Source organism: Ixodes scapularis, unplaced genomic scaffold (genome assembly GCF_016920785.2).
Source record: "Ixodes scapularis isolate PalLabHiFi unplaced genomic scaffold, ASM1692078v2 PGA_scaffold1__304_contigs__length_218370807, whole genome shotgun sequence".
NCBI lineage: Eukaryota > Metazoa > Arthropoda > Arachnida > Ixodida > Ixodidae > Ixodes > Ixodes scapularis.
Genome location: NW_024609846.1, coordinates 29,072,602 through 29,087,850, shown reverse-complemented (window position 1 = coordinate 29,087,850; position 15,249 = coordinate 29,072,602). Strand labels below are relative to the sequence as shown.

Sequence of the window (15,249 nt, the reverse complement as noted above, 5' to 3'; positions counted from 1 at the left end):
GTGTCCGCGAAAGCCATCAGAGACTCGGCGGGGCGCGGAGCGACCTGGACCGACTGGTTCCCGGTTTTCCCGCTTGGCGGCGTCCGTTTTGCTGGAGTGGCGAATAGCTTCCACCACGTTCGTATTTTGTGAACACTTTTGTGGAATAAATTACAGTATTTGGCAGTGTGCGAAACAATATTTTATCAGTTAAACACACATGACACATGCCGTGCAGGTCTCCCTCTGGCATGTGCAGCGGTGCGCATGCCAGGGGAAAAAAAAGAGGGGGGGGGGGGGGGGTGCAACGTTACGCAGCGGACGAGAGGCGGACCTGCTCCTGACAGCCCCCTCGTGATCTGGACGTTGTCGAGGGCCGCGCACGCGAGCGACCGAATTAAAGCGAAATGCAGACGTCAAACCCTGCATCTGGATCACTGGGACGCCCATATCGAGCGGAGGTATACGACAAGAACTTGCGGCGATATAAAATCGTACCAAAACGACGATTCCCGCTTTATTCGGTTTTCGTGCAGCAAATGGTGAATCCCGCCAAACCGCGAGCCTCGGCGTTACGAAAGAAAATATACGTTTGTACGCACCTTTACCTTTGAAATGGTTGTTTTGCACTTACGGCTAAAGATGACCTTTGGACATTGGCCACGAGATTGAACCGTCACGCGCGTTGCGGGGAATAGCGGAACTGCGGCTCAAGTTCGACCTAGAAGCTTTGAAGTTCGACCTAGAAGAAGGTATATACGAGCGCAAAAGTCGGAGCTTTGCCAGGAGCAACGTGCAGTTCCAGAGCACCGTATAGTTCGTGCGCTAGAAGCAGTTTCCAAAGCTCATGTGCCCACCTACATCGAGGTTTCTTATGAGCTGCGTGCGTACCTGATGTTACCCTGCCGTGTGAACGCGAAAACGTTATAACGTTTGAAGTGGGGTTACAGTTCATGAACGTCCCACGGACAACCGAGTCGAAATTGAGAACGCCCATAAAATGCACAGGGTAAGGAAAGGCTCGCACAGGACATCATAGAGCCACGGGTCATTTCTTCTTGGTCTTGCGAAAGAAAAACAGAATTCGGTGGTTCGATGCCGCGGAAGATGCGCGCTCAGAAGCGGGGTCACCCCAATGGCCTAGACGTCAGGCAAGTCACGTGTGGGCTGTGCCATGCAGGACCCCGGCGTTGTAGAATCGCTCTCTTTGCATGTGTTTTAAGAGGTGAGCCCTTCTAGTAGCGTAATTGCTAGCCATGACTCTAACATGGTCGCTTTTCAAGAAAGCTTCCTACACGGCCATAGGGAGGGGGGGGGGGGGGGGTATGCAATTTTATTTTTAGACGATATCAATCCTGCAATTACTGGGCAACAGCGTCGCTGTGGCACTCGATGGGCCCTACGGGCACCATGGTGTTTTCGACGGATCGGAGCCCCTTCGGTCGTTAGATTCCGCTTTCAGCGACGGAAATAAGAGTAACGTAAAACAGTCAACCTTGACGGTGTTAATTTTTTTTAGCACGATGGCTTCGAGCTTCCGCCGTGCTTGTCAGACATAGCACCGAGCTCGTCGCTCACATATGATAACCTATAGAATCGTATACCGTCACGAGTATAGAAACCATAAAGCCGGGGTCACACTGCTTATACATCATATACCATATACAGTGTGCAAGCACGAATCACCGAAATATCCGTGGTTCGAATGCCGCGTGCCAAGTTTTCTCCTTAAACTCAATGCCACGTACGGCATTCGAAGCACGGATCTCGCGCGCGTTCGAATCTGCATGCAGACAGTCATTTGTAGGGTGTATAGGAAGTATTCACTGGCGGCCGTATCCGTGTGCGCGGCTGCTGAGCGCGTGCTGACGGCGAGCTTCCGCAGTCCTTTTAGAGCGTGCATTTAGCACCATCAAGGTTGCCGGCCTTAGCAGGCTGTTAATGTGAGCTCGTTCTGAGCATGCGCTCTAAACATCGCCCTCAAATATGGCGTCCAGTGAATACCTCCTATAGGCAGTATGACCCCGGCTTTAAGCATCCATCGTACAGAAGACACCACTGTGGACATGGTGACAGAATCAGGCAGCCTGGAAGCGTTTCGTTCCACACACGCACTTCTGCAGATTGTCTTTGTATGACCAATGTGGCAAGACCGTCATACAAGCAAGAACCACGCCTCTCAAAATGCGTGGAGACGCGTCTTTTGTAGGAGTACGCCACCGAAACGCACCTCATCGTCAATAACTCCGGAACCCGAAAAAGGGGGGACGGCTGCCTCCTTCTGGACGCCTATGCACGCGGCGTCGACCGGCTTTTGAGGAAGAAAATGACGACGCGGAATTCACTGGTCGACACCATCTTGCACCCGCAGGCTGCGAATCGTCGCGCCTGCGGGTGCAACGATTCACGTTGTTAGTAAAAGGCGGTCTTTTGAACTCTGCGGTGCATGTCATCTCCTTTGTTCGCGCGTCGACCCTGGAATGCTCCCGCCTGGCGGCGTGTAAAACGAGTCGTTCGTCGGCACGCAGCTGTGGCTCTTCTTTCTGGAAACCTGTTCACGGAAGCTGTCGGCGCTCCGGCGCCAACGCGCAATGTGCGCTTCGATCGAAATTTTCTGAGTAGGGAACAGTGCCTGCCGCCCAGGCTTTGTAAAAGAAAAAAGAGAGAGAAAGGAGAGTGGAGGATGCGATCAAATAAGGCAGAAGGAAACCTGTGCTCCGCTTCTACTCTTCCGGGAGTGTCACGGAGTAAACCTTTACGGCGCTTCCTCTCGTCAAAGCAGCGGTTCAACCCGCTCGGATCAGTTTAATTGAGGCAGGAGCGAAGAAAGCGTCAATTTCGCCCGGCGGCGTTCGTTCTGCGGATGGCGTCAGAACACAGGCTGTCACGCCGCGCGCTAAGCGAACGTGACGTCAAACAAATTTGTTTGCTATTTTTGTTTCTCGCATATGTGGAGTTTTGCATTAGGATGAGCATTTGCGCGTCATCGATACGAGATAGATAACAGCACACAGTGAGGTTCGTTGACCGGAGCAGGGAGTTCGTCGATACGCGGAAGGACACTCAAACAAACTCGGCTAATCGCTCCTTTTACTGTCTGTCTGTTTGTTTGTGTTAAGCTTTCCAGAGTTTGCAGGTAAATTTTCGTTTACATAATACTTATGTTAAAAAAAAATTGTGAAGGTGTCTTATTCAGCGAGTGCAAGGGCATAAGCCGGGGGTTTACAAACATGAACTGGCGCGCGTCCCCAGCGACTTCCAGGCGATGGAAAGAATGTGCCGAACTTTTGAAGGAAAGTCGCACGCGCGAGAACGCGACGGGATCATAGATTTTTCGTGCGGTTACCAGCGTACAAGTACTACCAGCGGTCATGGCGAGGTGCGGAGTATACGCGACATGGTAACTGTGTGTTTGTCAGCCGTTGTGAGTTTTCTTTCTTTTTTTTTTTCTCGGTATTTTCTGTCTCAAGAACAGACGATCGACCTGGCATTGGTGCAGTCCACTGCGCGAGTGACAAGTGATGCGGTACATTCTGGATAACGTGATTATCATTTCATCTTTCCAGTGATGCGACGAGGTAGTTGCAACATTGACTGACAAGTACAATTAAAGCGCTCGTCGCAATTATGGCAATCCTGTTTTCAGCTCACAAGTAGTTTCTGCCAAAACAAAATAATATTGGTTTTTAATTAGCGTTATTTCGCGGTTTTCATCTGTCCGCCTATAAAACTAAACACAGAACTGTCATGCTCGACGTTGCACATCCGACCACTCCTAGCTCTTCCCATCTTCCTGAACGCCCTACCATCAGAAACCGGCATTTTAAAAGTTAAAAACTAGACGTTCCGAATATGGGACGATCACTTTAATGCAAAGCTGGCGTCACCTGACTCAAATCGAAAGACGTGCACATTTACAACAATACTGTCATCTCTTTTGGTGAAGGCTCCAAGTCGTTGCATTCGTTTTCGCGCACGAAACGGTGACTCCCAGGGAACATAAGAGCACAGTGTAACTGTCTTTATTTTAACATTGTATCGACTTTCAAGTCTTGCAACAATGTATTTTTTCCTGAATCTTCGAAAAGTTCCGCAAAACATCGGCTTTGCCGAATCCCAAAATTTGGCACCGAATTTTCGATTTAGCAAATGTTCGGCCCATCATATAGCATTTACAATTGAAAACGAGGTGTTGGTTAATAGATACAAAACTTGAAAGCATAAAACAGCGAGGACGAGGACGGAAACAGGACATCTTTCATTTAGCAACATCATAGAATGGCACAACGATAAAACCTCCCTCCAAAGGTTTCAACGTTCTCAAAGAGGGAAAGGGGATAATTGTTATAAAGCTGCTGACCTACTTCGTTCCACCCTTGAGAGGTTCATTCTCAAACCACAACTTCCCCAAGCTGTTTCCAAAAAGAAAGGTCGTTTCCCTGTGATTCCCTACAGCTACACGAATAAATTCCGCGCACCGTTTAAGATCTATCGCGTCCAAGTTCGACAAGGGTATTGTTTTTTTCCTGTCGTATGCGCCTAAAACAGATGTGTAAAAAGGTTAATGGGAGCGACAGTCCCAGAGGGTGCAATGTAAAGCATGCCAAAAAGTTCGTAGAATGCGAAGAAAGAAAGGTTTATTCAATTCCACTAAGCTGCGGCAGACAATACATTGGACAGACTGGGAGATGCATCAACCATCGACTCAGAGAACACAACTTGGAAGCATCAAAGGCTTCAAATGAGTCGTATCACCCAATTGTCGTTCACAGCCGCACGTGCGATGACTGTACTCCTTATTTTTCCGATAGTAGAATACTGGGCGGGCACAACAACAGATTTAGAAGAGAAATCATTGAATCATTTGCCATGGGGACTGGAAACAACTACATTTCTGCACCTTCAATATCATTGACAATGACAAAAGTCGAATTCTAAGTAATCGGAGATAACTAGATTAGTGATACGTCGTCGTGACGCCAGCGCTTTTTAAACTTTTATATTTACGGTACATTCCCTTTCCTTTATAACAATTATCTCCTTTCCCTCTTTGAGAACGTTGAGACCCTTGGGGGGCGGTTTTATTGTTGTGCAATTCTATGTTGTTGCTAAATGAAAGATGTCCCGTTTCCGTCCTCGTCCTCACTGTTTTATACTTTCAAGTTTTGTACATATAGCATTTCCATAGCATTTATAGAAGACATAGATTCCACACGGAAAACAAAGTTGGAGATATAGCGAGGGCCTTCGGCGGTACGATTTAACGTCTTGGAGGAGACAAGTTGATTTACACGAATATTCGAAAATTTTGAACAGACCTCGCGCGAGGATTGGTAGCTAAATGCTACATTGACGTTTCAAGGAGCGGTGTTAAGGGGGGGGGGGGGGGGGGGGCTTTGTTTATTATTTTTATACACCGGAAATTCGGTGAACTCAGTAAACAGTTCCACTCCTCTCATTTATTTTTTCCCGCTTTTTTTAAAATCTCTTGAGAGGAAAACTGTGGAGGTATCCCGTGACAGCACGCAACACACGCGCGCGCACGTATTAATGCGAAAGCAGTAACTGGTCCCATGGAGCGAGGCCGGCGTTGTCTGTAACCCTCTGTAGCAGAAAAACGGCACCCACAAGCGCAGTTCCCATTGGCTGCGACGCGTCATGTCAGATACTCCGTCACGGAAGCCGGCCGGGCGATCAAGGTCAATGCGGACGCGCCTCAGAAAAAAAAAGAAAAACACAAAGAAAAGCGCAGCAACGCAGATGCATCGTCACGGAAGCCGTGGAGCCGGAGGGGGTGCCGCGCCTGCGCAGTGGAGAAGCGTGATGTCACCGCCGCCGCGCCGTGTGATAAAGGAGGACGTGGTGGCGCGCTTCTTGTAGGAATGCGCTGCGTGTAGCAAAGCTTTAGAATTCCTACACGCAAACAGTCTTAATTCAGTTTCTCTGCCGAATTTTTTTTTTTTTTTTTGCTTTATTTCAGAAGAAAATTGGGAAACGTTTCGCGCGTTACGACGTCTCCCGTTTTGCTGGATTAAAGTAGGATAAAAATGGCGGTCGGTTAGCCTTTCTATATGCACTGCGCGACACTGTTGGCTGGAGCAATTCAATCGCTCGTTTTTCCTATGTTTCTCTTAAAATTTGAAGGCTGCCATTAAAACTACTATGTAAAGTATTCTCATAGGCCTCTAACCTAACTTGCCCCCATTTGGTGCCCAACAAACCCCTTTAAAATAAAATAAAATAATCGTCGATGTGGTGTTGGCGCTAACCTGCGCAGTCTACCTCCGTGTTGTTGAGTCAAAAGTGGATGAATAACATGCTCGGCTGCGGGTGTCCAGCGAGCTCCAGTTGCGCGATAGGACAGCGGCTAGAGCACGCCGAGTGGCCGTGTTTGGTCAGAGAGCTGCCGACTCGCTCGACTGCGCTGCAGAAAGCGCTCGCCGCAAGTGCGCGGCGCGACCCCACCGTATCAGTCGGGAATGATTCGTAGGCCACGCCGAGAAGTGCTGCGGCCTGACTCATGCACGGAGGGCCGTGATACGGCGAGGGGGAGACACACGCTGCTCTTTTCCCCTCCGTCGGCGCTCCTCAGTGCGCCTGGCTGCAGACGGTCACGAACAGGAGCAGGGTCACCGCCGCAGTCGGATTCGCGCGCGCTCCGACTGATCCAAGGACCCGCCCCTCGCCCGTGTTGTGGCACCAGTCCGGCAACCGGGGGTTAGCGAGGCGAGGCTCTATCGACACACGCCAACACGGGAAGCAACGCGAAGGATCCATGCATTCGATGAGGCCTAGCGAATGGGAACGAGGACATAAACTAAGCTTTCTTCTATTCTCCCTCTACAAAATAAGGCCTCCATATTGCGAGACTGCACTTGCAAGTTGCAAGCACGTAAACAAAGGCGCTGCAGGGACCTCTATCGTCAGCACCGCTGTGAACCTGGCCCGGCGGCACGTTCACTTTGAAACGCCGGGCCACTGTTCTGACGCCATGCACAGAGCGAGCCCCGACGTGAGATATTCGTCGCTGTTCCGCGTCCGTCGTAACTCGAGGACCAGCAGGAGTCCCTTCCTCTTTCCACGTTAGCAGAGCGAATGCTGGAGAGAAGGTAGAGCGGATTCCAGCCTTTGTTACGCCAATGTGGAAAGAGGGAAGGGCTCCGTCCCCTGCTTTTCCAAACATTACATGGGTATATCTTGACCCGCGTATTGGCTGTGACGTCCTGATTTTAACAAATTCATTACAAAAAAAGAAAATCCCGAAAAGGTACATTGGAACTATGTTTATTTTTGCGAGCTTAAAAAAAAGTTAATTAGGATAATGTCGTTAATTATACGACTTATCTAGAGGATTAGCCCCCTATGTTATATCCCCCTGACCGTATAACTCACATAAACAAACCGCATCATTGCATCTTTCACGTTTTTTTAGATAAAGTTGCAAAAAAATTTACACCGCCTCTATACCGGGTGTTTCTACGAAAACGTTCTACCATCCCTAAGAATAGGGTGTTTGAGAAGACGCGATAAGAATATCATGCGCATTTTCGCGTCGTCAGCCTTGTGCCTGCTGCACGAGCGGGAATTCACCCCCGCACTTCCGACATGCTTCCAAGTAGGAATTTTGGATAACGCTCAGCAAGTTTCCAATAGCAACCACCTATTTATTTCACTAATTAAAAAAAAAAGTATTTAGTATATTTTAGATAATTCTTTAGCTAACTCGTACGTTTTTTGTGTGTTTTTTCCCCCTTTCATTTCCTGACGTTTGTCGTGGCTGGCAGTTTGTTAGCGAAAAGAGCTTACTTTTCTTCTTGACATTTTCATGCAGACAGATTTTTTTTTCTTCTTTTTTATAGGGCGAGGTAGTTAGACGTTTTCTGTCTTGACGACGTATCTATGAGGCTCTGGGAACATCAGATGAGGAGATAATCGTAACGGTAAGGAGACTAATTACCTATAATATCTTATTTCACTTTCCAATAATTGGTCTTAGGGGTGGTATTGGAATTGTAGTGTTGACGGCAATTACTATTACAGGCTAGACCAGTCTAAAGAATTAGCGAAAATGAATGGTTTTTGTAGGGTATACGTTGTTGGGCTAGTTGGTTCATCTTAGTTAGACATATAAAGTAGCGCAAAAAAAAAGAGACAAGGACAAGAAGTAAACACGACAAGCGCTGTTAAACATATAAAATAGCGCAATATAAAAGACAAGGACAAGAAGTAAACAGGAGAGTAGAGATACTAATTTAGTATTTCTCGCGTTTTCTCGTAATGCGCTAAAAAAAGAGCGTCGAGTCTTTTGGGCGCAACTTTTTAAGTCGGGAAGAAAACGCTAAAATTAATCGAGTAATATCTCTGAGACGATTATCTTCACGCAAATGCTTTAAATTGGTCCTGCCTCCAATAGGAATTGCCGTCGATACTGCAATTTCAATATGACCCCTAAAACCAACATTTCAAAAGTTAATCAAGAGATTTTAGTTAATTGGTCAACTCAACATGAAAATTATCCCCTCATCTAATGTCCGCCGAGATTGATATATACACGGTGAAGACAAAACTCGTCTCTCACCCCTATTAAAAGAAAAAAAAATCATGTTAGAATTTAAATCTCATTTTGCGATAAGAGATGAGACCCATCGTGCCGAAAGAAGAGGGTGTGTACAAGTACCGTGCTGGCGGCGTCGTCGTCGGCCGACGAGCTGGACGACATCTCGATCTCGTTGAAGAGCGACCGGTGTCCCAGACTGTGGCCCGGCAGCGGCGACGAGGAGCGCAGCCGCTGCGCCGCGTCCAGCCGCTCCTGCAGCTGCACGTTGGCCACCCGCAGCTCCTCCATGTCCCGCTGCTGGTTGCGGATCTGCCACGACGCCTGGCTTCAATGCACGCCCGTACGCAAGCTGCGCCGTACGCTGAGCCCGGGGAGCGTCTCGTAATAGCTCGAGTGACGGCTGGCTTCAAAGCGAAAGGTTAAGAAGGCACTGACGTCGGGGGACTTGCGTCGAGATGGCTGCGATTAGTTGCCATGGGAATTCGCAAACGCATACCGCGATGTAGTGCGGTGCGCAGACGAGCTGTTGAATTAAAATCTAGGGATTTCACTGACAGCTTCGCCGTGGCTCGACCACTGCCGAAGTGTGGTCAGTGGTGCGAACCCACCGCGTGACGATCGGTTCTACGCGTGGAACAGATTTTTGACGGGAATGAGTCATAAGGAACAAATGAAAGCTATTGTCACTCGGTCCAGAAGGAACACTTTAAAAGAAGGATGAGCCATTGTACGCACTGAGAGGCACGATCTGAGAAACCTATCGGTCTTTCTGATGTCTCGGGACGGTCCTGTTTACAGAAACACGAAGTCAAGCGATGGCATCTGCTTGATGGGCGACGCAACAGGTGTGTCTCCTTATTTGCATCATATAGTCGATGCCCAAAACGCCAGTTGTATAGAGTTAAGGCGCGTTCACACCAGCAAGTCGCAGCTGTCGCAAAAGCGAAGGTCGCAAGTCGACAGGTTGGGAGCAGTCGCTTCCAGACCGAATTTTGCGACATGTCCCCGAGTCGCCTGGCGGCTGAACCAATCAGTGGCTCCTCGGAAGCGACTTGGTTGCGCCTCGCGTATGTTTACATCGGACGCGCCGAACTTCTGTGGGAGAAGCAACCAACATGTCCGTCCGTTCAACGCCTCGGGGGACTCGATTCGCGGTAGCGGCCGTGGATACAGAGTCACGGAGGTCTCTGTATCTGTATCTGTACGAGCACCCGAAAAAGAACTCGGCCTGACAGCAAATCCGTGCCACTTGTTGACAGGTATACCTTACAACATATATGCGACGCGCGGAAGCTCGAGCGAGTGCACACCGATGTAGCGACTGTGCTTTCTTTGTCCGGTTCCCAAGAACCCAGGTCAAGATAACGAGCCCTTTTATATAGCAACGCCGACGCAAGTGCAGCTGTGAGACAACGAAAATGAAAAGCAGCGAAACGCGAACCCGAGCTGTGGCGGGGAGGACGGAATCTACGGCTGCTCCCGAAAGCTGCCGAGAGACGACTCGCCACGCCAGTAGCGACTCGCCGATCGCCCGCAGTTTGAACGTCGATGGTCGGTGGTCGCATGTCGCTAGTCGCTCTCGCCGACTGTCACTGTCGCCAGTGTGAACGCGCCTTTATAGCGGTAAGTCAATCTGTCCTTAAGTTGCGCCTGGTATACCTCCGCTTACTAGCGTAAGATCTTTAAAACAATACTGATCTGACGAAATATATGTATACTATATACAAGGTGTTTTTTTTGTTTTGTTTTGTTTTGTTTTCCAGCTTTACAGATTTGTTTTAAAAAAAAATCGTGAAAGCTACACTTGTGCGGTTTGTGCAGGTGAGTAATCCAGGGGGACATAGTACAGGGAGCCAGTCGTACCGATCAGTCGGTTAATTAAGTAAAATTCAATAATTAATCGTTTAATTAGTTAAATAAGAACTTGCTGAGCGTCATCGAAACCCACTAAATCAATTATTTTTACAAAGACAACGCGGGGGAAGCATATTTTTGGCCTTCAGTAAAAACGCGTCATTCGGACGCGTTTCGGGTTCTTACCGGAGCGCATATCTGCTCCCGCGTTCCTGGTCCCCATGGCTGGGACTTCCCCCCATTCAACGAGGGAGCGGGTGTTTTTGCGCCGCGACCACCGGGGAGCAGGACCGCGGGCGAAAAGATGCGCTCCGATAGGAAACCGAAACCTAGAAACGCGTCCAAATGGAGCGTTTTTACAGAACGCCGTAAAATGCCGCCTAGTGTTACATGTTCCTAAAAAGACTCGTTTAGCGGTTTTTGATGACACGAAGCAAGTTTCCACTAGACGATATGCGAAATGGCTCGAACGTCTGGCCACACCTGTGGGCTGCCATCTTTGTAGCGTTGAGATTATTCTGCTGTTTGTCAATCTTGTACCTCTGTCGGAACAATCGAGGCCTACCGCTCACCGTCATCGGTTGTCACCCCCACCTGCGAGCGTAAGGTTAGTATAGTTTTACGCTCTTCTTACGCACGTACGTGTGCTCGTCGCCCCGCCGGTTGCTGGTTTCTCGTCGCAACCAACATGGCGGAAGTACACTTCAGCTCGAAATTTGGCTTTGAGCGCCGGCAAAGGCACGGACGCTGGTGCCTGGTTTTCGAAAGCGCTTTCTCTGCACGAGGGCTTGTGCGAGTGAAGGATTCTTCGGAACTACGCTTTCGCGCCCTGGCCTTTGCCAGCGCCGAAAGCAACTGGTGAGACGGAGCATGTTCTTCGGCGCCCCACTAGATGGCGGTGTGCATTTCGCGTATAGTCTTTTGGAACCATAAGTTTATTTTCAATAACTACGAAGTCAATTAACAACTTATACTTAATTAGCCGACTGATCGATATGATTATCCCGCTATACTATGTCCCCCTGTCCGTATAACTCACCTGCACAAGCCACATAAGTGTAGCTTCCACGGCTTTGTGTAAACGAACCTGCAAAGCTTAAAAAAAAAATCATATATATATATATATATATATATTTGCTGTATAAACACCTGGACTGAACATGTGTAGCACCAAAAGCGCTTTCCCCGAACAAGAAGTTTTTTTTCGCAATATTTAGGCACAGAGCCTCATTTAGAGGATCGCGACGGGCTTCTTTTTGAGGCCCTTATTTCAAGACGCCGAAATGAGGGCAAGATTATGAATCAGTCGTCCCTCAAAATAAATCTCACGACGTAATTTGTTTTCTCGGGGAAAGTTCCCTTTGTGACACCCGCATTTACACACTGCAATCCAGGCGCTCCAAGCATTTTTGGGGAGTTGAGTGGAGCGATTCCGAGGGTGTCTGGTATACCTGGGCCTCGTAGTCGTGGCGCTGCTTCTCGAGCAGCAGGATCCTGTCCCCGGACTCCTCCAGGGACAAGCTCAGGCTTTCCCGCTCGTCCACCAGGGCGGAGATCCGGCGCTCCAGCTCCGCCTTGCGGTCCGACAGCAGCGTGATCTGCGGGACGAGGCCCATTGTCAGGGCTCCTTGTACCTCTCCCGGTCTCCGACACCGCGGCGAGTACGGACGTCGCGACTAATTGGGCTGAGGGGCAATGGCCGCCGCCCCGAGAACAAGAGCGGGCCCATTCCGCCACCCGGGGGAATAGGGCATTTTGCACCGCGCTCCGACAATCACGTATTACGTGGGCCGCCAAGCGTGACTGTCTGTCTCCGCGCTCTCCCCGCCGCAGCGTGCGGCCGGGGTGTGTGCCCGCCCGCAGAAACGCTAAACGGAAAATATGGCGCGGGATTTCGGACGCTTTCAACCGCCTCTCAGGTGGCTGAAGTCTGGCGACCTATATATACGTCCAGAAAAAGTATCCTGGAACCCCTATAAAACGGCGGCCGATAATGGTTATTCGGATACTTTACTAACGTGTCTAACCATGCAAATGAACTGACGATTTGGAAATTATTTCTCAAGCCCCAAATTGAGTGAATCCCACAGGACGGTTCACTGAGTCAACTGATGGGAGCAACACACTATAGCACCCGAAGCTTTTTAGCGACTTGAGTTCACAGTCGTGTACAAAATAGGCAAATATAGAGAGATAAAAAAAAAAAAAAGAGTACCCGTTCGTGAAGGAAACCATACTGTCCCGACTCCGCGAGCAGTGAAGCGATTTAAATTGGAGTTTTCGCGGGACAATATCTTAAGCACATTTTCCACGTCAGTCACGCTACATGACTGACGTGGCCAATTATCTCTAGAATGGCAAATGGTCAACCCTCACAGCCGGTATGCCTGGCGCATGCGCCGTAGACACGAGCCACCCAGCAATCCGCGTCGAGGTTGTTTACCATTTCGCGACAAGATCTCGGCGTAATCAGCCCTCGTGCATTGTCCAGCGACAGAACGTGCGGACCGCCGCTGCCACCGCTGAGGTCAGGTCCTTTCGCACGCGATGGAATCCAACAATGCTGAGGCGGTCGCGATGGGAACCATAAAGAAACGGAGGGGATATCTTTTTGGCCCCTCTTTATGACAACGCGACGTCCACTGGACCTCACGATGGCTTGCAACGATACTGCTAAGAGCAACCTATACAAGATGAACCAGTATATGAGGAACTGATGGCGACGCCATGTCGACCGGACCGCACGCAACAAGAGAGAAGACCCAAGTTCGCGATCTTTGGCTGTCAAGACACAGTCTTTCTGGGTCACGCAAATATATTTATGCGCACCAATCACTCAAAGCTAAATAAATAAAAGTGCGCAGTCAAGCCGGTCAATGGCAAACGTAAGCAAAACTATGTGGAAGATCGAGGAAGACGCAGAAATAAGGATACACCGTCGCTCCTTCCACGTGTTCTTCTTCCACATGTCTTCATTCGCCTTTCGCAGTTTCAGCTTTTAGTTATGCTTGTGAGAGAAAAAAAAAACTGATTGACGTTTGAGCTCTTTGACGTTGACAGCATTTCGTGGGAAGGCAGCATCCTTGCTGACATTCGCGCAATCGAAACGACCCCAAGTTTCCGTAAACGAGGTCACGAAGGCCGGATTATTAAAAAAACGAAAACAAAGCTAGAGAAATGTATATTCCAGCACGTAATAAAATATATATGTGGTATAGGAGCCACTGCTCTTGCACGTTTTGAACTGCCCAGTATAGGACTGCGAAAGTAATCGATTAACCTACCGTTTGATCAATTAATGTATTAATCGTCGAAAAAACTTTATAATTTGTTAAAAACTTCAATTCGGGGCCTATCCTTATTTATCGACGCCCTGAGCATTGTCAAGAAAGCCACGTTGGTCTAATGAATACTGGAAGCATCAGCCGGCGAAAAAAACACGTTTCCCCCGCATTTTCTGGAGCGGTTAGCGCGTGGGTCTAATCGAACGGATGTCTCGTATACATTATGAGCACTGGGAATTACGTCAATATCTAATCGAGATGCGAAGAATAACAAATAAACGTCTCATGCTTGCCTTCACCAAAACCACTCTTTCGGTTGCAGGTTTACAGCCAATACGGGTGTTCACACATATATTTAAGTAACCCCTGCATGTCTGTTCCTGCGTTAGCACTGCAGACCAAAAACATATTCAAGATAAATAAGTAGGGTAAATGTACCAAGTAAAAAAAAAAGTTAACAGGAAAGTGCGCATGAAGTCGGTACGAAGAATTAATTGAGAAGGGATCTGCTGGAAGACTCAGAGTGGCAGCCGACGTTGCGCCAAGCGACTTCGCTTCTTCTGGATTTGAAAAAGTCAAGTACCTTGGCGGGACATCAGCCGCTTCAACCGCTTCCAGTCGTTATATATATATATATATATAGGTTTGCCGTTTATATAGTTCTACAAGCACGCAGCCACGCTTCAAACGCTAGTCTGGGTCCCGTGAGTGGAAGACGCGTTGCTGGGGCCAACCGTGGGCAGGCCTCCGCGCCACAGCCTCTGCTTTATCGGACGCTCCACAAGAGACCATCGGCAGCAATATGGCGGCGCCCCCAGGGACAAGTGCTCACCTCCTCCCGGAGTCCCTCCAGCTGGGACACGTGGTCGTCGAGGCTGGACCTGCGCAGCGACAGCTGCTCCCGGAGCGAGCGGTACTGGCTAGCCGCCTGGTCCTCGGCCCTGCGCGCTGCCTTGAGCTCCTGGGCGAGCCGCTGGTTCTGGTCGGCCATCTCGTGCACGACGGCGCCCCGCTCACGGTCCAGCGAGCGCAGCAGGGCCTGCTGCTCGGCCAGCTGCTGCCGGGCCTGGGCCAGGTCCGCCTGAAGCTCGGACAGGCGCCCGTCGCTCTCGCCGGACACCGAGTCCAGCTTGCGCCGCAAGGCGTGCTTCTCCTGCTCCAGGGCCTGCACAAAGGTCGTCAGCCACATCAGCTCAATCTGCAGGTGCACACAGCCACAACGCTATGAGCACTCGAGCAAACCCCAAGCTTATACTCTTAGCGTACTTTTGGTCTTCTTCAGCCTGCTCGTATACAAGCTTTTGCGCTTGTGTAGACTTGTTTCTTTTCAAAACTGCGTTCCGTGTTTTCGGTAAATACCAACAAGTCGGTTTTATCAAAGTCGGGGAAAAGTGCCACTCCGCGAATAGACCCTTCAGGAAATACGCGGCGCCTAACAACACGGGGCGGGGTTTTGTGATGCCCTGTTACCCTTGTGTTCTGAACTCGGAAAAAAGAAGTAATTGAGCTACTTCCAGGATGCATGAAGCGTACGAGCCGGCCCGAGCGTACATCGGAACTGTCCCACAATTCCCA

At 49.5% G+C, this 15,249-nt stretch overlaps 1 protein-coding gene across 1 annotated transcript in view; it reads right to left on the bottom strand.

Annotated features, from left to right (window-relative positions):
- Positions 1 to 15,249, bottom strand: part of LOC8029432 (bicaudal D-related protein homolog) — a 145,069-nt gene that overhangs the window by 19,873 nt on the left and 109,947 nt on the right. Inside the window, exons 2-4 of the mRNA XM_029995205.3 lie at positions 14,507 to 14,839; positions 11,842 to 11,988; positions 8,657 to 8,845 (exon numbers count right to left, since the gene is read on the bottom strand). Of these exons, the coding sequence (XP_029851065.2) occupies positions 8,657 to 8,845; positions 11,842 to 11,988; positions 14,507 to 14,839 (669 nt within the window). The remainder of the gene's footprint in view (positions 1 to 8,656; positions 8,846 to 11,841; positions 11,989 to 14,506; positions 14,840 to 15,249) is intronic.